The following is a 22236-nucleotide window of genomic DNA, read 5'->3' as shown; positions in this document are numbered from 1 at the left end:
ATTCGACGGGCGCCTCCGGGGCAAGCGTTTGCGGGCGGCAGTGAGCATCTCGCCACCTAGCGGCGGAATGGAGGGCGGCGGGAGTGGAAGCTGCAGGTCTCCGGAGGGAAACGCGTTGCGACAGTGCTTCAGGGAGGAAGGCTGAATTCTTTTCAAAAATTCTCGAGTACTGCATTTCTATTTTTGTGGTAAGATGGAAAGGAAATTTATACAAGCACAGTCTGCATCCATATGGGTGCTCGCCTTCTGACAAGTCCTGGCCTGTGTTTATGAGAGTTGGAGCTGAGTTCTATTTAGTTGTCCAGGGCTAATGAGTAGAGAAAAAGCGGTCTTAGATTTACAAACGGTGCCTTAGGGTGGAGAGAAGGCCGGAGAGAAGGCACGGGCACCGTGCAACAGAAGGTTTCGCACAGGTTTGGAGAGAGAATGGGAGAAATTCGCAGTCGTCCTAGAGCCAGGGGAGGCAGGCAAGTCTTGAGAACAACATATGCCTGGGCCTTATGCATCATATTCATTCTTCCAGAGTCAGTTTGGTCTCAGCAAAACAAACTCATTCATCACCTTAATGTTAGCATCCACTAATTAATTTGTAAGTTTGCTTTCCATAGTTGTATGAGATAAGCACTAGGAATTTATGCTTCATTTTGTTAAAATAATAGTACAATAGATAATTTAATCAAATATATCTGACCCTTTGAGAGTTACTATTGTTGGTGGTAGTAATTCCAAGCATAGGAACCAGGATCCTGTTGTAGAAAGATCACTGTGGTTGTCGTATGGAGGCAAGGAGATTGCCAATCCGTCAGTCAGGAGAGGGTGAGAGACTGAACTAGGATAGGGATAGTAGGGAAGGAGAGGAGGAAACATTCGACTAATATTGGAAAACTTGCTGATTGATTTAGTATCTAGAGTCAGTTCAATGGAGGGAAGGAGCATCAGCCAGGATAATTTTTTAATTTTTTTAAATTATTATTTTAATTATTTTTTTTTTTAAAGATTTTCTTTATTTGAGAGAGAGCACAAGTGGGGTAAGGAGCAGAGGGAGAAGCCGACTTAAGCAGGGGGAGGAGCCAAGAGAGGGAGAGGCAGACCTCCACTGAGCAGGGAGCCTGTGGTGGGGCTCCATCCTGAGGCTTGGGGATTATGACCTGAGTTGAAGGCAGATGCTTAACTGACTGAGCCACCCAGGCTCCCCAGGATTTTTTTTTTTTTTTTTTTTTTAAGGATTTGAATTATTTGTTTGAGAGAGCAAGAGAGCACGAGTTGGGGGGTGTGCAGAGGGAGAAGGAGAAGCAGACTCTCTGCTGAGCAGGGAGCCTGATGTGGGGGCTCGATCCCAGGACCGGGAGATCATGACCTGAGCCTAAGGCAGATGCTTAACCGACTGAGCCACTCAGGTGCCCAGGCCAGGAGCATTTTTAAATTTGAGCTTAGATGACTGGATGGTATCAGCTGAGATAAAGAAGCCAGGAGGAGGAAAGTTTGGGGGAAGACAGATGATTGCCATAAGAAAAGGGGTGATGATAAAGGAAACTATGAAGGTAGATGTCGCCATTCAAGTAGGGTGTATAGAGGGAGAAATGGGCTGACAAGAATCGGAACATCAACATTAAAAGGGTGGGGGGGCATCTGGGGGGCTCAGTCGGTTAAGTGTCTGTCTTCATCTCAGGTCATGATCCCGGGGTCCTGGGATGGAACCCCGTGTCAGGCTCCCTGCTCAGCAGGGAGTTTGTTTCTCCCTCTGCCCCTCTGCCTACTTGTGTGTTCACTCTTTCTCAAATAAATAAAATATAAAAGTAAATAAATAAATAAATGGGTGGGTGGATGAAGAGAATTCCATGAAGAAGACTGAGAAGAAACAAGGTGAAAAGATAGGAAGAGAATCTAGAGAGACTGGTGCCATGGAATCCAAGGAATGGGGAATTTAGGGAAAGTGGAATAATGAACAGCATTAAATAGTAGAGTGGGTCTGCTAAGATAAGTTTTCAGTATTCCTTAAGTTAGGCTATTAGAAGATCTTTTTGTTGTTGTTTTTCAGACTTTTATGATGGAAAAATGTCAAACATGAAAAGAAGAACAAGTAGAGAATAGAACAATGAACCCTTATTTATGTTGGGTAAGACCATTTGTGGAGACCCTTGTGCAAAATCACTTACCTGTGCCTCAGTTGTATTGTTGCCGTAAATGAGCTGGCTGAGGTGAAGGTACCTGCTTTCATGCACCTTCTATGCCAGTGATTCTCCAATGATCAATTCATGGTCAGTCTTGTTTCATATATACTCTATGCCCCTGCTGTCTCCCCCCACCTAATTATTTGGTGTATATTGCTAATACTATATCATTTCATCAACAAATATTTCAGTATGTCAACCTCTAAAAGATAAGGATTCTTCTTTATTTTTTTAAAAGGGGCGCCTGCGTGGCTCAGCTGTTAAGCGTCTGCCTTTGGCTCAGATCATGATACCAGGACCCTGAGATCGAGCCCTGCATCGAGCTCCCTGCTCAGCGGGAAGCCTGCTTCTCTCTCTCACACTCGCCTTGCTTGTGTTCCCTCTCTCGCTGTCTCTTTCTGTCAAATAAAATCTTTAAAAAAAAAAAGATTTTATTTATTTGCCAGAGAGAGAGAGAGACAGAGAGTGGAAGAGTATAGCAGGGGGAACAGCCGGCAGAGGGAGAAGCAGACTCCCTGCTGAGCAAGGAGCCCGATGCTGGACTTGATCCTAGAACCCTGAGATCATGATCTGAGCCAAAGGCAGACGCTTAACTGACTGAGCCACCCAGGCACCCCAGGAGTCTTCTTCTTCTTCTTCTTTTTTTAAAGATTTTATTTATTTGACAGAAATGGAACACAAGCAGAGGGGAGGTGGAGAGGAAGAAGCAGGTCCTCGCCGAGCAGGGAGCCTGATGTGGGGCTCCCAGGACCTGGGATCCCAGGACCCTGTGATCATGACCTGAGCCAAAGGCAGACGCTTAACAGGCTGAGCCACCCCAGCTCCCCGCAGCCAGAAAATTCTTTATTGTTAGGGGGCTGTCCCTCGCCTCTACCCACTGCATGCCAGTAGCAGCTCTCCTAGTTGTGATACCAAAAATGTCTCTAGATATTGCCAGTTGTCCCCTGGGGGACAAAATTGTCCCTGAGAATCACTGCTCTGGTTTCATCAATGTAGGAGTTAGAAAATGATACTCATTCTTCTTTTTTTTTTTTTTTAAAGATTTTATTTATTTATTCGACAGAGAGAGAGACAGCCAGCGGGAGAGGGAACACAAGCAGGGGGAGTGGGAGAGGAAGAAGCAGGCCCACAGCGGAGGAGCCTGATGTGGGACTCGATCCCATAATGCCGGGATCACGCCCTGAGCCGAAGGCAGACGCCCAACCGCTGTGCCACCCAGGCGCCCCGGAGAGAGAGAATCTTAAGCAGGCTCCATGCTCAGTGCGGGGCCTCACACAGGGTTCAATCTCACAACCCTGAGATCATGACCTGAGCTGAAATCAAGAGTTGGATGCTTAACTGACTGAACCACCCAGGCACTCTGAGGATTTTTTAAAATAGTACCATTATGAACTCATAATTTAACACATGTATGATGTGTCTCAATTGTTAGCTGTTTTTATCATTTTTAAATTGTCCTGTTTTGGCCAGTGGGAATGAGTCCTTTTGACACAACCCTTAAGGTTTTTTGCTATTTGATTTGGTAAAATGTTCCAGGCTCATTTTGTGCACTCCTAGACTAGAGCTCGTATCAGCTATTTTTTCCAATGATTCATAGTTCCTTTTAGTTAGAAATGGTATTTAGAGACCACAGCCTGGCTACTAGGGATATAAGATTACTTGGCCTTAGGAAGGGCAGTTTCATGAATATAGTTGATTACCTATTCTTCTCAAAACAGTCCTCTCTACCATCTCTTTATTATGAAAAATTTCAAACATGCAGAAAAGTTGAAGGAATGCATGGTGAATACCTGTATACCTTCATCTAGTCTCAACAATTGTTAACGTTTTGCTCTTTGTTCTGTGTCTCTCTCTCTAATGTGGTATACGATATATGAGCTGATAGAATATAATACATTTTTATTGTACCATTTGAAAGTAACTTGTAGGCATCATGGCACTTCATTAGCATTGTCTCCTAAGGCCATTTTCTGTGTAACCAAAATACCATCTCAAATTCCTTTCTTCATTTAATTTCTTGATTCTCCTCACATTTTATGGGCTCTTTCTTCTAGGTCTCTTTTGCTGATCTTCTACATCTTCCCGATCTCTAAACACTGACATACCCAGGGCTCCATCATTGGACCTCTGCTCTTCTTTCTACACACTTATGCGGCAGGTCATTTCATTAACTCCAAGGCTTTAAATACTGTTCATAGCTAATAACTCCCATTTTCTCTTCCACCTTTCCTCTGAACTCGGCTCCTATTTTCAGTTGCTTACTCATCAGCTCCAGTTGGATATCTTTTTTTTTTTTTTTAAGATTTTATTTATTTGAGACAGAGAGAGAGTGTGCACAAGCTGGGGGAGGGGCAGAGGAAGAGGGATAAGCAGACTTCCCATGGAGTGGGGAGCCTGATGTGGAGCTCAATCCCAGGACCCTGAGATCATGACCTGAGCCAAAGTTAGACGCTCAACCAACTGAGCCACCCAGGTGCCCCATATCATCTTTTTTTTAATTTTTTTTAAGATTATTTATTTTAGAGAGAGAGTGCTCATGTGCTTGTGTTTGGGAGGGAAGGGGCAGAGAGAGAAAATCTCCAGCAGACTCTTCGCCGAGCATGGGAGCGGGACATGGGGCTCAATCCTATGACCCATGAGATGATGGCCTGGGCTGAAACCAAGAGTCGGACACTTAACAGACTGAGCCACCCAGGCGCCCCCTCTAGTTGGATATCTAACTGGCTTTTCAAAATCAGTGGGTACAAAGCAGAACTCTTGAATCTTGTACCTCTTTCCCAGCTTTTCTCTAAGGCTTTCCCATCTCAGTAAATCTAATCCATTAGGTGCTCAGGCAGGACAATTCAGAGTTATCCTTGACTTTTCTCTTTTTCTCTACCCTATATTCAGCATATCAACAAATTGCGTATGCTAAATGTTTGAAATCTATCCATATCTTGATCACTTCTGACATTTCCACTGCCTCTGACCCCATCTAAGCCACCTCTGCCTCTTGCCTGGATTTTTGCAGTAGTCTTCTTTTTGGTCTCTGTTTACGCCTCTGTCTCCCTACAGCCTCTTCTCTACCCAGCATCTAGAATACTCCTGCTTAAGGTGTAAGTCAGTTCATTTTCTCTCTCTGCTCAAAACCTCCATTATCTCATTCAGAATCAAATTCAAAATCTTTACTATCAGGATGCTTGGGTGACTCAGTTCGTTAAGCGTCTGCCTTTGGCTCAGGTCATGATCCCAGGGTCCTGGGATTGAGTCCTGCATCAGGCTCCTTGCTCAGTGGGGAACCTGCTTCTCCCTCTGTGTGCTGCTCCCCGTTTGTGCTCTCTCTCCCTCTCCCTCCCTCACTCTCTGACAAATAAATAAATTAAAAAAAACCCATAAAACAAAAAATACAAAATCTTTACTATGGTTTTTTTCTAATATTTATATCTTTGATTTCTGTTATTTTGCTTGAGACCTTCAGTATAGTATTGAGTGAAGTAATGGCAGTAGACGCTTGTATCTTGTTCCTGATCTTTAAAAGAATGTTTTTGATTTTTCACTATTAAGTTTCATGTTTACCGTGGGGTTTTTTGTAGCTATGTATACCAGTTAGCTCTTACCACAAAAGCGGCATGTAACTAATCATATCAAAACCCAGTGGCATAGGGATACCTGGGTGGCACAGTCAATTAAGCATCCAAATCTTGATTTTGGCTCCGGTCATGATCTCCGGGTCCTGGGATTGAGTCCTGTGACGGGCTTCCCACTCAGCAGGGAGTCTCCTTGTCTCCCTCTCCCTCTACTCTTCCCCCTGCTTGCACTCTCTCTCTCTCTAAAATAAGTAAATAAATCTTTAAAAAATTTTTTTGAGAGAGAGAAAGTACAAGCAGGGGGAAGGGCAGAGGGGGAGAGAGAGAGAATCTCAAGCAGGCTCCACGCTTAGTGCAGAGCCCAATGAGGGGCTCGATCTCAGGACCCTGAGATCATGTCCTGAGCCAAAATCAAGAGTTGGATGCTCAACCAACTGAGCCACCCAGGGGCCCCAGTAAATAAATCGTAAAAAAAAAAAACAACAACCAAAAACCCGGTGGCACAAAACAATTACTAATTCTCCTAAATCCATGGGTTGACTGGGGTCAGCATTCTAAACTAGGATTGGCTAGCATGTTTTGCTGTGTGCCATTTGTCTCTCTTCCTGGGACCAGCTGGATAGCCTGGGCATTTTCTTCTCATGGCGATGGAAGAAATGTAAGACGACAAGTACGGTTTTGCAACTGCTTTCATGTCTGTAGGTCATAACATGTCTGTCAAAATTCCCGTGGCCAAAGCAAGTCATATGGCAAAGCCCAAAGTATACTCTCTCTATAGTGGGGATGGTAGGCAGGGAGAAAAGATTTCTAAACAATGATATAGTATATTAATTAATTTTCTAAAATTAAACTAACTTTGCATTTATAGAATAAACCTAACTTGATCTTGATTTTTTTTTTTTCTTCTTTTCCTTCCCCTCTTCCCCCTCCTCCTCTCTCTCCTTCTTCTCCTCTTGCATTATTAGATTTGGGTTGCTTTTTTGGGTATTTTACAATTTTATCTTTTATCAGTTTTATATTGAAATATAATTGAAATACCATATAACTCACCCATTTAAAGTATAAAATTCGGGGGTGCCTGGATGGCTCAGTTGTTAAGCATCTACCTTTGGCCCAGGGCGTGATCCCAGAGTTCTGGGATCAAGCCCCACATCAGGCTCCTCCGCTGGGAGCCTGCTTCTTCCTCTCCCACTCCCCCTGCTTGTGTTCCCTCTCTCGCTGGCTATCTCTCTGCCAAATAAATAAATAAATAAATAAAGTCTTAAAAAAAAAGTATAAAATTCAGTGGTTTTTGTCGTATTCACTGAATTTTGCAACTATCATCACAATCCATTCTAGAATATTTTCATCATCCCAAGAAGGAACCTCATGTCCATTGGCAGTCACTCCCTATATCCCCCCCCCCGCCCACCCCAACTCCTTTACCCATAGTCCTAGGCAACCATTAGTTAACTTTCTCATTGTATAAATTTGCCTCTTCTGGACATTTCATATATGGAATCATGCAACAGATGGGCTCTTGTATCTTGCTTTCACTCAGCATAGTGTTTTCAAGGTTCGTCCATGTGATAGCATGTATCAGTACTTCATTCTTCTCTTTTCTTGGCAAATAATATTCCATTGTGTGAATGTACTGTGTTTATCTGTTCATCCGCTGATTGTCATTTGGGTTGTTTCCACTGTTTGGCTCTTATGAATGATGCTCCTATGAACACTCACGTGCGGGTTTTTGTGTGGACACACATTTTCATTGCCTCATGTTCCTTTTGATTTATTTATTTATTTATTTATTTTTATTTTTTATTTTTTATTTTTTTTTTTAAAGATTTTATTTATTTATTTGACAGAGATAGAGACAGCCAGCGAGAGAGGGAACACAAGCAGGGGGAGTGGGAGAGGAAGAAGCAGGCTCATAGCAGAGGAGCCTGATGTGGGGCTCGATCCCACAACGCCGGATCACGCCCTGAGCCGAAGGCAGACGCTTAACCGCTGTGCCACCCAGGTGCCCCATGATTTTTTTTTTTAAAGACTTTATTTAACAGAGAGAGACAGCCATCGAGAGAGGGAACACAAGCACGGGGAGTGGGAGAGGAAGAAGCAGGCTCCCAGCAGAGGAACCTGATGTGGGGCTCGATCCCATAACGCCGGGATCACGCCCTGAGCCGAAGGCAGACGCTTAACGACTGAGCCACCCAGGTGCCCCTCCTTTTGATGTGTTTTGTTCCTCTGTTACTCCTTTACTACCTTTGTTGGTTTAAACCAGTATTTTTTAGCATGTAATTCTAGTTTTCATATTTTTTAAAACATATTTTAGTTACTTTCTTAGGGGTTGCTCTAGGGATTACAATCTAGTCAAATTGTTGGAAGGCAAACACACAGTTGCCTCAGCCTTATGTAGTTGATTTGCTTTGGGTAATCCTCGGAAGAACACTTGGATATTCTGGAGTCCCCCAGCATGACATCTAACTGGTCGTGCTGGCTAAAGCTATTCGTATTTGAATTTATTTTCCGTGTAATAAGCCATCTTACACTACTCTTATTCTCATTGTTTTTCAGTGGCTTCTTAGGGTTTTGTAGCTAAGCAGATAAATATTTTCTTCTTTTCCAACACTGATGGTTCTTATTACTTATTTTTCTTTCACGTACTGTCTAGACTATCTAGAGTGATGTTGAGTAGTAAAGGTAATAGAGATTGGCCTTGTCTTGGTTCTAACTTTTGTAAGATTGCCTGAAGTGAAGGACTATCAACTCCATATGCTGGCATCCATCTTATGCCCACGGCCAACATAGCTAATCCTTAGGACTTTTTTCTGCTAAGCCACAACCCTTTTTCAGAAACCTCACAGTAACATTCCCCTATGTGACTAGTTAACTGGATTTGGTACAATGAATGAGATCTGTTTGCCGATTCTGGCCCTGGCTTTTCTCTTTGATGTAGTTTGATATTGGCTGTTCATTGCAAATATTCTTTTTCATGTTTCTATTCCTGGTTTACTAAAAAGCCTTTTAAAAATCACAAATGGATATTTAATTTCCTAAAAGAGTTCCCCAGGGTCTGTGAGTGATGAATGGCTATTCCTTTGGTTTATTCGTTTTAACTACATTGATAGATTTTCTAGTTCAATCACTGCTGTAGTCCCAGAAACCTACTAATCTTAACGTGTAGTATTCCTTTACAATATTGCTAGATTTTGTTTAGTTCCTATTATGTGCCAGATAGCTGTGCTGCATGCTAGAGAGACACTGTGAACAAGATAGACAGATACATATCTGCCCGTATTGGGCTCTCAATTCAGGGGTAACAAAGAGAGAACACGTGCCAGCTCTCCCTCATGCTGAGCCTTTGGCAGAAACCACTCAAGATACGCTGTCTTGCGGAGCCTTGAGAAGCCCCAGAAAGAGGGCTGTGATCATTTAGTGGTATCTTCCACCAGACTGGAGGAGAGCAGACAAGCATCATGCTATTTGCTATCCCTGGTTTGATGTTTTATTTAGAATTTTTCATCTGTATAACTTGTGTGAGGTTGTTAGGTCTTGAGTATGTCAGGTCTTGAATTAAGTTAATACTGATTTGGTAAATTAAGTGTGTTGTGGGTCTTTGGGTAGGGGGCATCTATTTGGCCACTTTTTCATGTTCTTCTGTGGCTATTATTTTATTCGGATGTTCTGTATCATTTTGGGTTGATTTTGATTTATATTTTCTCAGACAATTTTAATTGCACTGAAACTTTTTGGTTTAGTTACATGGAATTTCACATATTATTCTTTTATAATTAAAAAAAAAATTCCTGTGTACCTGTGTTTTTAGCCACTTCCTCACGCCACTGGTGGGGAGGGGCATTGTATAGTCTTTGCTCTAGGCTAGCTGTGCCAGTAGTTTGCTGACTATGTTGTCTTTTTTTTTTTTTTTAAACAGTTCTTAAAAAATAATTTCTATTGTTTTTCTGGTTTCTGGTTTATTGGTGTCTATTGTTAGCTTCACAAAATTTTCCTCCTCTTTTCCTTAGCTTATGATGTGCCTCTTTTTCTAGCTTCTTGAGTTGGCTGCTTATTTATTAGCTAATTTAGTTAGTTTTTTTTAGACTTGTTTACCTGGCCAGGCTGTCTGCAGTCTGTTCTGCAGAGGTCCTCACAGCCTGCAGCACGTGACCTCCTGGCCTCCCTCGGCATGGCTGACCGGTCAGGGCAGCCACCTCATCTGCTGTGAGGCCAGGCTTTGGAGAGACAGGTATCAGTGTTCATCTGTATCTGCCTCTCCTTTCTTCCTGGGCACATGGAATCTTATACTTCTGAGCTGTAAAATGTTAACAACTGGTAAATCTTGGTAAAGGTTATATTTTTATTGCGATTTTTCTGTAGGTTTTTTTTTTCCAAATTAAAAAGTTAAAAAAATTATATACCAGGAACCTAATTCTCAGAATAACCTGGATGGGGCCAGCCACGAATATTTTTAAAAAAACACTCTACGTAATTCTGAAGCACGTCCCTGCTTAAGAAATCACTGTTACGGAGATGGTGGGGGAAGAGGAGCTCATTTCCCAATGAGCCACATGCACACTGAAGTTATGAGGGAATAGAAACTAATAGTGGCAGGTAAATCCATCTGGGAAGGGGAGAGACAGAGAGCTTGTGGAGCAAGAGAGAGAATGAGGGGAGGAGAGAGAGAGAAGTGAGCAGATTCACAGAGAGAAGCATGTGGTCCCAGGGAGAAGAGTGAAAAAAAGGCCTTCGCTCCTCTCAGCTTTCAAGGTCCTCAATTCCAGTTTCCACGAGGCCAGGCTACAAAGCAGGCTGTATAATTCTTGCCTTGCGTACCCACGCAATCGAATTCATCTCTAAGATAATCCCTCTTCCTCTCATTCTTGACCCTGTTCCTGTACTGGGGCCAGGAAAGTAGGCAGTTGTTTCTGGTCACAAACCCCGCTCCCACTGGAATGTTTGTTGTGATGTTACTGACAGTGTATTAGGTGCCAGCAACTACTCTGCTTTATATTAGCATTTAAGTTAATGCTTACAGTATTACTATTCCCATTTTATAGAAGAGGGGAAAAAGAGATCCAGAGAGGTTTACCAGTTTACCCAAGGTCGTACAGCTAGTGAGAGATCCAGAATCAAGCCTATGTCCTTAGTCATGATGTCAGTATGCACTCAAGGCTAAAAATTGCCTCTGAAGGGGCATCTGGGTGGCTCTGTTGGTTAAGTGTCGGATTCTGGGTTTCCGCTCAGGTCATGATCTCAGGGTCCTGGGATGGAGCCCTGAATTTGACTCCTCTCTCAGCAGGGAGTCTGCTTAAGATTCTCTCCCTCTCTCTCCGCCCCTCACCCTGCTTGCTCACTCTCTCTCAAGTAATCTTTAAAAAAAAAATTTGCCTCTGAATTCAGCTTTGATGAATTCTCATGTTATTTATCTCTGAATGATGGTGCATAATCATACTTTTTTTCTTTGCTCCAAGAATTATTTAAGACTTTTCAAAAAAGATTTTATTTATTTATCTGAGAGAGAGAGAGAGATTGCAGGAGAGAGCACTGAGCTGGGAGGAGAGGGAGAAGCAGGGAGCCTGATGGCAGGACTTGATCCCAGGAGCCTGGGATCATGACCTGAGCCCAAGGCAGATGCTTAACTGAGCCACCCAGGCACCCCAAGAAGGCATTTTAAAAATGTGTTAGGGGTGCCTGGCTGGCTCAGTTGGTGGAGCATGACTCTTGATCTCAGGGTCGTGAGTTCAAGCCCCACACCAGGGTGGAACCTACTTAAAATAAATTTTAAAAAATGTCTTAGTGTTTCTTTTCTTTGTTTAACTTAATTTTTATTTTTCATTTACAGATTTATTGTGTTTGTGTGAGTAAATGTGGCTTGATTATTTTGTGCTTGTTGGAATTTTTGAGGTTTTTCTTTGTGGCCAGTTATAAGGTAGGTTTTGTTGTTGTTGTTGTTGTTGTTTTTAATGTAGGCTCCATGCCCAGCGTGGAGCCCAATGTGGGGCTTGAACTCACGACCCTGAGATCAAGACCTGAGATGAAATCAAAGGTCAGATGCTTTAACTGACTGAGCCACCCAGGTGCCCCATAAGGTAATTTGTTTTTGTTTAAATCTCCATTGTGGCATTTATTGTGTTTTGACTTTCTCTGTACCTGTGTCTCTTCTTTAAAGATGTAACATCACTGAGATCAGGAGTTATATCTAATTCATCTATTCATCTCTGTATTGACCAGAAGGTAACTGCCTGGCAGAGAAGTTCAATTAAAGTTAGTGAACTGAATAAATTAATGTTGATCCTTGTGGATTTGAAGAATATTATACATGTAAAAAGGCCAGGAGACTGTGACATTTCCTTTGCTTTGATCCATCCTCTGTGCTCAGAGCAGTGATATCCAGATAGTGGCCTATTTTCAGGAAAACTTACAGTTGAGTAAGATTCAATTGGAGCTGCATCCTAGGAGGAAAATGCACATTTTAAAGATCACTGAAACTGTATGGAACTTTTACAGATGTAGTTGCATTTTAGAAATGACTCTGAAAGCATGTCGAAGTTTCTGTTATTTTTTTGAAAAAAAAATTTTTTAAAGCCTATTAAACATTTGCACCGACAAATAGAGAAGGGAGTTAGAACTGGAAAGGGTCTTTTTTCCTTCCTTCCTTTTCTTTTTTAAGATTTTAAGTAATCTCCACACTTAACATGGGGCTCAAACTCACAACCCTCAGATCCAGAATTCCATGTTCCACCAAATGAGCCAACCAGGTGCCCCAGGACTAGGAGTCTTAATACCCATCCAGTGCGTCTCTTTCATTTTATACATGTGGCTCAAAGACTTGAAGTGATTCACCCAAGCCTGTACTATTAGTGCCATGCTCTAGTCAGGACTAGACTATATGACCAGTTTTTAAAGTCCCCTGGGTGTATAGCTAATAAATCATCCTTATTCAGATTCTGGTATTCCTTCTTAGCATTTTGACTTCTTGAGTTACTTAAAACAAAAGAGTATTAAAATCTACCTGTCAATACCACTGTTTCTGGTCATTTCTACTTGGATTCCTCCCATCCCCACCCTACCACTTGGATGTCAAATGCCCAGATTTGGATTATCATAATCCTTGGTTTATGATATAGTCTCATCATTGGTCCAGCTTTATTTACTAATGTATAATAACAAGCATTTATGAAGCCACTATCCCAAAAACTGAGACCTTGACAATAACGTACATCTAACTGTGTGGTCTCTCCTCCCATTTGTCTCACTCTCTGTAGGCAGGCATCTGAAACTCATGCTCATCGTTACCTCGCTTTCCTTTTCATGTCGTTTTATTGCAGCTCTCCCTGCGTGCTTCTTTTTGCCCATTTCACCCCTCCCCCCTGGCAACCACCACTTTGTTCTCTATATTTATGAGCCTGTTTCTGTTTGTTCATTCGTTTTGTTTTTTAGATTCTACATATAAGGGAAATCATGTGGCATTTGTCATTCTCGGTCTGACTTACTTCACTTAGCATAATCCCTCTGGGTCCATCCAGATTTTTGCAAATGACAAGATTTCATTCTTCTTTTATGGCTGAGTAATATTCCATTGTGTATGGACCACATCTTCTTTATCCAGTCATCTGTTGAGGGACACTTAGGTTGCTTCCATATCTTGGCTATTGTAAATAATGCTGCAATGAACATAGATGGGGTGCAGGTATCTTCTGAATTAATATTTTCATTTTCTTCAGGTAAATACCCAGAAGTGGAATTGTTGAATCATTGTATCTATTTTAATTTAAAAAGGTTTTGTGTTGTATGTAATCATTTGGAGTTTATTCTTTTCACATCTTGTTTCACTTTTGGTGGTCTCTTATCTGAGAAATTTTTTTCAAGGGCCCCATGATTTTTTAATTCATCTTCATTAAGGAGATTTATGCTTGCCCAGTAATGTCTTACAATCAAATGACTGATCTGGGATCCATCTGAAACCTTTTTTGGGTAAATATTCTGATGGATTTTTAAAAATTGAGGTATAGTTGACATATAACATTAATTTCAGGTGTACAACATAATGATTTGATATTTGTACTTATATGAAATTTTACAGCAATTCCTGGTCAGGATCAAAAGCAGAATGACAGTTATAGACTGCTGTTTTGGAGACCTAACACACTGTGTGGAACGGTCAAGGCACTGATGTGGCTTTCCAAACTGGACCCTCATTTTGTGAGCAGGTGTAATCCCAGTGAAACCTCTCCACCAGCACTGGCTGTGCAGCTCCCATGAGGAGCGAGCTGGGGTTGCGTTGCCATGATGACCGTCCCCTGGAATCGGGGGCACAGAGGCAGTGAACCATCCTGTGGACCCCTCAGCTAGTTCTTTCACTTCCTTCCCAGGTTAGAACACTTTTCTGATCTTCAGGAACTTAGAAATACTGTTTACACAGATGGAAAGAACAATAGTAACAGCCCATTTCACCAAGAGGAGTGGACAGTTTCTTCACAAACACAAATCTAAGACTCACTGTAACCTGTTTCCTAACTTGTATTAATCCACACACTGATCCTAACTGCCACGGTTGGTTCTGCAGAATTTGTTCCAGCCTCTACGTTCTAATCTGTATCTCACCTTCACATTTTAACCTTTCAACTTCTCAGCTTCACACGCTTTCCCCTAACCCCCCAACCTCTGTTATTGTCCTCAGCTCTTTTCCTTTCTCCCATTCCCACCAAATTCCAACCAAACACTGTGAATTGCTATTTATTTAGCACTTAACATCAGCTAGACACTGGGGCCAATTGCTCTTTATGTATCATCTTGTGCTACTGTTTTGTCCTGCTGTTTTGTCCTACTCAATGAAGTAGTAACGTTAGTGTCTTCATTTTATGGATGAGACTGAGGCTTGAGGAGATGAATTTGGCCAAGGTCTGTATCTCCAGGGAAGCTAGGATTTGAACTAGTTTTTGTTGTTTTTATTTTTATGTTATGCTACCTTGAGCTCCAAATAAAAGAAAACTTAAATTGGCTTTAACAATAATGAAATTATTTCATATAAAAAGGTTGGTTAGTTCAGTAGCTCATCAAGGACCCGTGCCTTTCTACTCTACTATCCATCCTTGCTGTATTCAGGCTTTGTCCCCAGGTTAGCCTAGCTTTCCACAAGGTTTCATGATGCCTACCGAAGTTCTGTCGTCATGTCCATAGAACTTCTAGAGGCAGGAAAGGGCACCATTCCTTCTTGTCCACCTCTCTGTCTCTAATTTGTCATGCATTAAAAAAAAAAAAAGATTTATCTTTTTTTTATCGGAGGGGCAGGAGGAGAGGGACAGAGAATCTTAAGCAAACTCTGTGCTGAGCCTGGAGCCTGATGCAGGGCCCCATCTCACGACCCTGAGATCATGACCTAAGCCGAAATGAAGAGTCAGACATTTAACCGACTGAGCCACACAGGTGTCCCTGTCATGCATCTTTTTAAAGAGCATTCTAAGTTGCTTACTTTTCTTAGGGCCCTCTCTTATCCTGGCAGACTTCCCTTTATTGTCCAGAATGCCGTAAGCCTGTGCCTCACTAATCATCGGCAAGAGGAGTAGGACACTATGATTCATCAGGACTCGTTCCCAGGGCTGGCTCCAAGCTTCCCCGAAGCTCCTGGCTGCTCCACAGAACAAAATCAAGGTTCTGTTAAAATGGGAGATGAGGGTAGGGGAATGGGTATTCAGTGTGCAACCAGTAGTGTCTGTTACAGAATCCAAAAGTCCAGTTTGTTAACCTTTCCACACTGCTGCTTTTCTGGGTTCTCCCCTCACTTCCCATCCCCATCTAGCGTATTTCCTTAACAGTGAGCCAAGTCTACAACCCTAGCTCTACATGACACATACCAAGGCCGTCCTTGGCAGAACAGTGAGGACCATGAAATGTATTCCTTGGGGCCCAGTGCTCCTGTGCAATCCACAGGTTAGGGACGCGTGCTTTGTCAGCCTGGGCATGTCAGACTCAGGTGGGGAGAAGAGCAGAGGCTCTGCCTCCTGAAAGGGGGACTGGCTTGACCCCGACTCAGCCCCAGAGCTGAGTTCCATTCATGCTCCCCCTTCTCTGAGAGCTCTTCTTTCTGGCCTACTTCTCTGCTCTGAGTTTTTTTCCTTTTCTTTCTTTTCTTTCCTTTTTCCTTTTCTTTTTCTTTCTCTTCTTTCTCCTTTCTTTCTTTTTCTTCTTTTTCTTTCCTTCCTTTCCTCCCTCCCTTTTTTCCTTCCTTCCTTTCCTCCCTCCCTTTTTTCCTTCCTCCCTCCCTTCCTTCTTCTTCCCTTTCTTTTTAAAGTAGCTAGTGTGGGGCTTGAACTCACAACCCTGAGATCAAGAGTTGCATGCTCTACCAATTGAGTCAGCCAGGAACTTCCTGAATTGTTTTCTTAACGAATTCTTATTTGTCCCCTAGTCTTTTTTTAAATTTTAATTTATTTATTTGACAGAGAGAATAAGCACAAGTAGGGGGAGTAACAGGCATAGGGAGAGGGAGAGGGAGAGGGAGAGGGAGAGGGAGAGGGAGAGGGAGAAGCAGGCTCCCCGCCAAGCAGGGAGCCTGATGCAGGGCTCGATCCCAGGACTCTGGGGTCATGACTGAGCCAAAGGCAGATGCTTAACGTCTGTTAAGGCACCCCTGTCCCCTGGAACATTACCATCATTATCTCTTTTGCTTGAACTCCCACGGTAGAAAACCCATACCCACTGAATTTGGTTATAGTCACAGGTTTCCCATGTGTGTTAGAAGCTTAGAGAAAATATTAGACAATAGGGAAGAGAATTAAGTTTTAGTAGCTGAATGCCAGGTGCTGGGGTAAATTCTTTTCCACACTGACTTTATCCTTACCAGCACCCTGGTAGGTTAGGTTACTTTAACCTTCATGTTTGGGTTTAGGGAATTCACGTTCAGATGTTAAGTCGCCTGCTCAGACAAGGTACAGTTGGCTCGAGGCCACAAGCTAGTAGGGGACCATGACAGTGTGGCCTCAGGCCCATGATCTTTCCCCTCTACCCCCCCCCCCCCCCCGCTTCTGAATTCATGGTCTTTGCTGGTACAAAACACATTTGTATATATTCATTCGAGCCTCACAACAGTAGCAGGGTGAGTCCTGGTATCTTCATTTTGTAAAAGGCTCAGAGACACTAAATGACTTGCCCGAAGTCATGCGGAGCGGAGCTTAGCTTTTCTGACTACAGAATATTCCTAGCAGAGCATGGCATTATTTGTTGAATGATAATCCAGATTATGGTGGGTATTCAGTAAATAATTCTTGACAAATTAAAATGATTAAAAAGAAACTTAATGCCACTGCTTAGAGGTCTCTAGGTTCCTTTTTCTCCGTGTCACCTCCCCTCTGGGATCCCCTTAAAGACCCTTTTTTCCCAGGAATTCCATCACTTTCAATCAACACTCACAAAGAAGGAAGGGTCCTCTTTTAAGATAGAGCTGAATGGACCTAACAGTTTTTGATCTCTCCCCTCCCACCTTAGGGCTTCCTTCGCTCCCTGGAACGGGGAGGCCACACTCAGACTTCTCCCTACCCCCATGCGGTCGACTGCATTTGTTCTGGAGTAGGCCAACCAGTGAGCCCCTGTTCTGTTCTGAGGGACTTGGCCCTGGCAGTTACCTCACTCATGCCTCCTCCCCTCTCCCCTCCCTTGGCACCGCCTCCTGCCTCTGGCTCCGCCCCACAGCCCTGGACACAGTACACACAGCCTAGAGCTTCGGCTCCAAGGGAAACAAAAGGAACTGCCTGGATTCTCATGGCCAGCACCTTCCTACCAGGGCTGAACCCTCAGAACCCTCATTATATCCCAGGGTAAGACTCTACCCAGAGCACACCTCTGCTTGCTTCTGGGGATGGGGTATAAGGACATGGGAGTTGTGCCACCTAGGGCTTGGGGGTCAATAGACAAACTGGTATGTAGGCCTAGGGTTGAGATATTCACAGTGTTGTGTGGAAAAGGAAGAGCAAGGGGATAGTGGTAGCTGGGCTTGCCACGACACTTTGTGTTGTCTTCTCCATGGTAACGGGGTAACAGCAGAGAGGAAGGGTTGAAAACCCAGAGAGAACTAAGAAATGCCTGCTCCACATATACACCCAGCCGAATCCAGAAGAAAAAGATCAGGGCTTCAGAGGTCTGTGTTTCTATCTGGGGGTGGTGGAGGTGCAAGGAGAGGTGAGTGGGTGAGTGCTCTGCTACAGGTACACTGGACACTGCCCACTACTTCGGTTCAGCATGGGCCAGACCTACGGGCAGATGACTGGTCAGCTACTTCGAGGATTTCCTGGCCTAGCCTGGCCCCCTGCCCATCGCACACTTCTGCCTCCCATCCGGCCTCCAGCATCTCCTGAGGTTCCCAGGGGAAGCCTGCCTGTCAGGCGTGGGCATGAAAGGCTCAGCTCCAGCATGATTCCTGGGTACACAGGTACGTACGGACAGTCTGAACAGGTGTCCCCAACCCAGAACGTGTGCCCCAAACACTAACTGAAATCTTCCTTGCCCCCTCCCACCCAGGTTTTGTACCCCAGGCCCAGTTCATCTTTGCTAAGAACTGCAGCCGGGTCTGGGCTGAGGCTCTAAATGATTTCACTCAGGGGTCTGTGGGACAAGGGAGTCAAGAGCTGCCGAAGGAGGACAAGGGTAAAAAAGATGTGGAGAAAGACCAAGAACCAAAGCCAGAGCCAGAGCTGGAGGCAGAGAAGGAGCCAGAGCTGGGGCAAGAGGCGGACCAAGTGAGACCAAGAAGGCTGGAGGGAGTGCAGGGGGGTTGGGAGTGGGAAGCCTTATCTCTGTGTGGCCGGGCCTAGGGGTGGCCATGAGCAGCATGGCTATGGGTACAGGGGATGTGGGCTTGACGGCCAGCTCTATCTCCCGTTGGAGCACAGGGGCTGAATTTGATAGCCTTATTTTTTCTCTGCCAACTTCTCCCAAGGCTTCCCCCTATTCCATGGATGACAAAGATCCTCGCAAGTTCTTCATGCCAGGTGAGAGGAAGTGGGTCAGGACCAAAGGCATGGGGAGGCCCCCAGGAGGTCCTGACTCAGTATCCCCATCCCCCCAGGCTTCACTGGTTACGTGCCCCGTGCCCGCTTCCTCTTCGGCTCCAGCTTTCCTGTGCTCACCAACCGGGCACTGCAGGAATTTGGACAGATGTACTCAGGGGGCAGACCCCAGAAGGATCCCAAACATCTCCCTCCACTTTCTAGGACCTACCCTCAGAACCTAGGCCTTTTACCTAATTATGGGGGCTATGTGCCAGGTGAGAATAGCTCCAGAGGGGACTGCAGTATTTTTGTCTGTGTGTGGAATGGGTGGAAGTGGTTTGTGGGGGTTGGAACTAATAGATACGGGGGGGGGGGGTTTGGATCATATGGTTCACCTTTCTCACTGGGCAGAAAAGGAAATGAGGTAGCTCACAGTGGGAAGCTGGGACCAGATTTTGGAAGGCTTAGGCAATGACTGAGAAATAAATGGCTCTCCATGCCACTGGCTACAAGTGACAGACCTCTGTGTCCATACAGGGTATAAGTTCCAGTTCGGGCACACGTATGGGCATTTCACCCATGATGCACTGGGCCTCACCACCCTCCAGAAGCAGCTCCTGGTGTAGGTACCTGGACTTCAAGTTCTTTCTTCTCTGTCTTCCTATCCCAGCCATCCTTTTGGAAGAAAGAGAGATGGGCCCAAGGGTGGGGGGGAGGCACAAAAAGAAATGGTTTGGAGGCCGAGCACCTTTTTTATTAATAGGTGTAATAAATAAATAAATAAATACATAAACAGAAGCCTGGGCTTCTCCTCCCTCTTCTGACCACCAGGCACTGGCCACAGCCTATTTACATTTGGGGGCTTAAGGAGCTGGCCCCAATACTGTCACCTCTCCTCCTCACCACCTGGCCTAGGGAACCCTGCAAATGGGCCTCTGGTCACCCCCCTCCATAGGGACATGCTTATCCGTACCAGATGGGCCGGGGAAATCCTGGCAGCCCAGTGCTGCATCCCTTCCCTCCTCTCCTGGGTGGAGGTCTGGATGAGGTCACTGGGACAGTTAATGGGGAGTAATTAATACTGAGCACAGGGATGTATGGCCCCCAGCTCTCAGTCTACTCTCTGTGGCCAAGCCAGAGGGCTTGGGAAGGGCTCTCAGGCTCTGAGTCAGGGGTTATGAGGGTCCCTGAGGCCACCAGCATGCACAGGGCCTCAGTTTTGGCTGCTTCCAGGGGTTGGACTTGGAGTTGGGGTCAAGGTCACATAGGCCAGAGGCACTAGGCCGGTGTCCGGGCCACGGCTGCAGCGCAGCCAGTCTCCTCCGGCTGGCCCCAGCACCCGTAGGATATCTCCCTTGTGGAAGCTCAGCTGTCCAGGGCCTGTGGCCAGATGATGGCACAATGCCTTCACCTCGCTGGGGAAACAACAAATGGAGGTCAGAGAAACCCCACCCAAAGCCAAACCTAGCCCCCCAATCCCATTTTCCAGGGCTTACCATGGAGGCTTGGAGGGCAAGACTGGAGAGTGTGGCTCCTGCAGGCTCTCCTTGGGCTCTGGCTCTCGGCGGGCACCCACTGTCTGTGCCACTAGCTGGAACATGGACTTGTCCAGGCTCAGCCAGTCGGAGGGTAGCCTACGGGAGAGCAGCCGGGGCTCTGGCTCTGTCTGCACTCTGGCTTAGATAGGCTCCCCAAATCCCTCTGTCTACACCATGAGCTGCCTCTCACCTGTTTGTGGGCCGGGTCTCCCGCTGAGCCTTTCGGGAGCCAAAGAGGTGTCCCCACTTAATGCCCCCGGGTGAAGGCTCTGAGGCTCCTTCCTCATTTTCTGCTGGGGGGGCAGTGGACCCCTCCCTCTCCCGGCTGCGCCTCAGCTCGGCCAGCACAGAATCAGGGGGGCTCCCCATCCAGAAGGGCCAGCCCCTGTCCCGGCCAAGGGTCTCCTCAGGGGCAGGGCAGGCCTCTGCCCCCTCGACTACTCCCTCTCGGGGGGGTGGTCCCCCACCTCCTGCCCCTTTCTTTTTCTCACTGCTGCTATTGTTGCCACCACGGGGGAACCTAGAGCCTTCAGTTGAGCCATCAATGTAGACCTGGGAGCTCTGCATGAGCTGGTACCACCAGCCAGCCTGCCCACCTCGGGCCCACCTGCCACGCCCTGAGCCCCCAGCTGCCTCTGCCACCTCTTCTGTCTCCTCTTCCTCCTCGTCTTCTCCACCTTCAGGGGCGCCCACACCCTTCACCCGCTCCCCATGGACCACCCTGTCCATGTCTCCGGGCCCCTCCTGGCCCCTGGCTCGGGCCAGCTGCAGCGTTGAATGGGCGGACAGCAGCAGGTCCTGGGACACCCGCAGCAGCTCCTTGTGCTGCCGCTGCTGCTGCCCACTTTGCAGGAGCCGGTGCTGAAACAGCAAGTCGAGGCTGAAGGGCAGCAGGGCCAGGGGTTGCAGCAGCAGCAGCAGCTCCTCGAAGAGGCCGGGGCACACGGTATGCGCTGCACTCAGGAAGCCCCATGGCTGGTAGTGGGTCTGGATGATATCTAGGGGAGCAAGAGAGAGGGCTGAGCCCCACAGAGAAGCAGAGCCTGGCCCGGGGAGGGGCTCCGAGAAGCAGCGCTGGCAGAGCCACTGGGTACTGCCGTACAGGCTGGACGCTGTGTCCCTGGGTGCACTCCAGGGCAAAAGAGGCTGCCTGGAGTTTGCGCAGGTCGTGACCTCCACAACCCTAAGTGGTGGCCCCAAGTTCAGAGGAGAGTGGGGGTTCCTGGCCACCCTGACTTCCAGATTGCCTGAGTATCCTGCTGACTCCAAGGCTCTAATACAAGTAGAAGCTGGGGAGACACTGGGCTGGAAGCCCAGGCTCTGAAGACGAAAGCTTGGGTGGTCCCCCTCCCCACCTCTACCATCTGTAAAGAGCCATGCTTCCCTCGTCTGAGCCTCTGAGGTCTGGCCTATATTGAGTTTGCAAGAGAGAGCAGTGTTCTGGGCATTACCTTCATGGTTATAGAGGTGATTAAACCAGAACTCCAGGGACCGGACGCTGTAAGGAACAGGTAGAGAGAGTTGAATCTTGTGTGGAGATAGTCAGATGATAAGGTACAAAGGAGACAGACAGGGGTCAGACATAGGGCAGAGGTATAGGTGAATATCTCCCTTCTATGGCAGGGATGCTACCTCGTTCATTTCTTATAAAATAGTTCTGGAAGGTCAGTGGGGGATGTTGGGAGGCGGTGAACATGTGTTTCACAAGCCAATTACTTCCCTCTAGAATGGAGTTGGCTTACATGGGACCCAAGAAGTCAGGGCAGCTACTGAGTGAGAATACAGGGTACATATCCCAAAGGGGATGACCTGGGCCCATACTTGGAAAGAAGGATGTGGATCTCAAGGTGGCCTTGTGGTCAGGTAGGATTTGGAAGTAGTGCTGGAATTGAGTGGATCAAGGTTTACAATATCCAGAGAGCCAGATCAGTTTCCAAAGAAGGCAGATTATGGATTTATAAAAGCAAAAGACCGTGTTGGTGATCAGTGCCAGAGG

General features: G+C 45.8%; 2 protein-coding genes across 8 annotated transcripts in view; one reads left to right on the top strand and one right to left on the bottom strand.

Annotated features, from left to right (window-relative positions):
• Positions 1-67: 67 nt before the first annotated feature.
• Positions 68-19495, top strand: CIMIP2B (ciliary microtubule inner protein 2B). Of its 3 annotated transcripts, none has more exons than XM_026506295.4 (9): positions 68-188; positions 2039-2116; positions 11689-15370; positions 17204-17532; positions 17920-18143; positions 18233-18450; positions 18651-18702; positions 18780-18977; positions 19240-19495. In XM_026506295.4, the coding sequence occupies exons 4-9, from the start codon at positions 17348-17350 to the stop codon at positions 19326-19328; spliced, it is 966 nt and encodes a 321-aa protein (XP_026362080.3). In that variant the 5' UTR covers positions 68-188; positions 2039-2116; positions 11689-15370; positions 17204-17347; the 3' UTR covers positions 19329-19495. The 3 variants fall into 3 exon arrangements, with proteins under 3 accessions (XP_026362080.3, XP_044242762.2, XP_057169551.1); XM_057313568.1 differs by lacking the exons at positions 68-188; positions 2039-2116 and adding an exon at positions 7564-7739 and having other exon boundaries at positions 11689-11808; positions 15222-15370; XM_044386827.3 differs by lacking the exons at positions 68-188; positions 2039-2116 and having other exon boundaries at positions 7559-17532; positions 18233-18491; positions 18651-18701; positions 18847-18977.
• The window catches only part of RUSC2 (RUN and SH3 domain containing 2), a 71671-nt gene continuing 68869 nt past the window's right edge, over positions 19435-22236 (bottom strand). For all 5 annotated transcript variants that reach the window (XM_026506286.4, XM_048223301.2, XM_044386825.3 and 2 more), the window contains 4 exons: positions 21692-21738; positions 20431-21238; positions 20199-20336; positions 19435-20117 (listed from right to left, as the gene is read on the bottom strand). In XM_026506286.4, coding sequence (XP_026362071.1) covers positions 19916-20117; positions 20199-20336; positions 20431-21238; positions 21692-21738 — 1195 coding nt within the window. In that variant the 3' untranslated portion in view covers positions 19435-19915. The remainder of the gene's footprint in view (positions 20118-20198; positions 20337-20430; positions 21239-21691; positions 21739-22236) is intronic.

This window comes from Ursus arctos, unplaced genomic scaffold (genome assembly GCF_023065955.2).
Source record: "Ursus arctos isolate Adak ecotype North America unplaced genomic scaffold, UrsArc2.0 scaffold_18, whole genome shotgun sequence".
Lineage (NCBI taxonomy): Eukaryota > Metazoa > Chordata > Mammalia > Carnivora > Ursidae > Ursus > Ursus arctos.
Note: the sequence above shows the minus strand (reverse complement) of the source record. Positions and strands in the feature narration are given on the sequence as shown.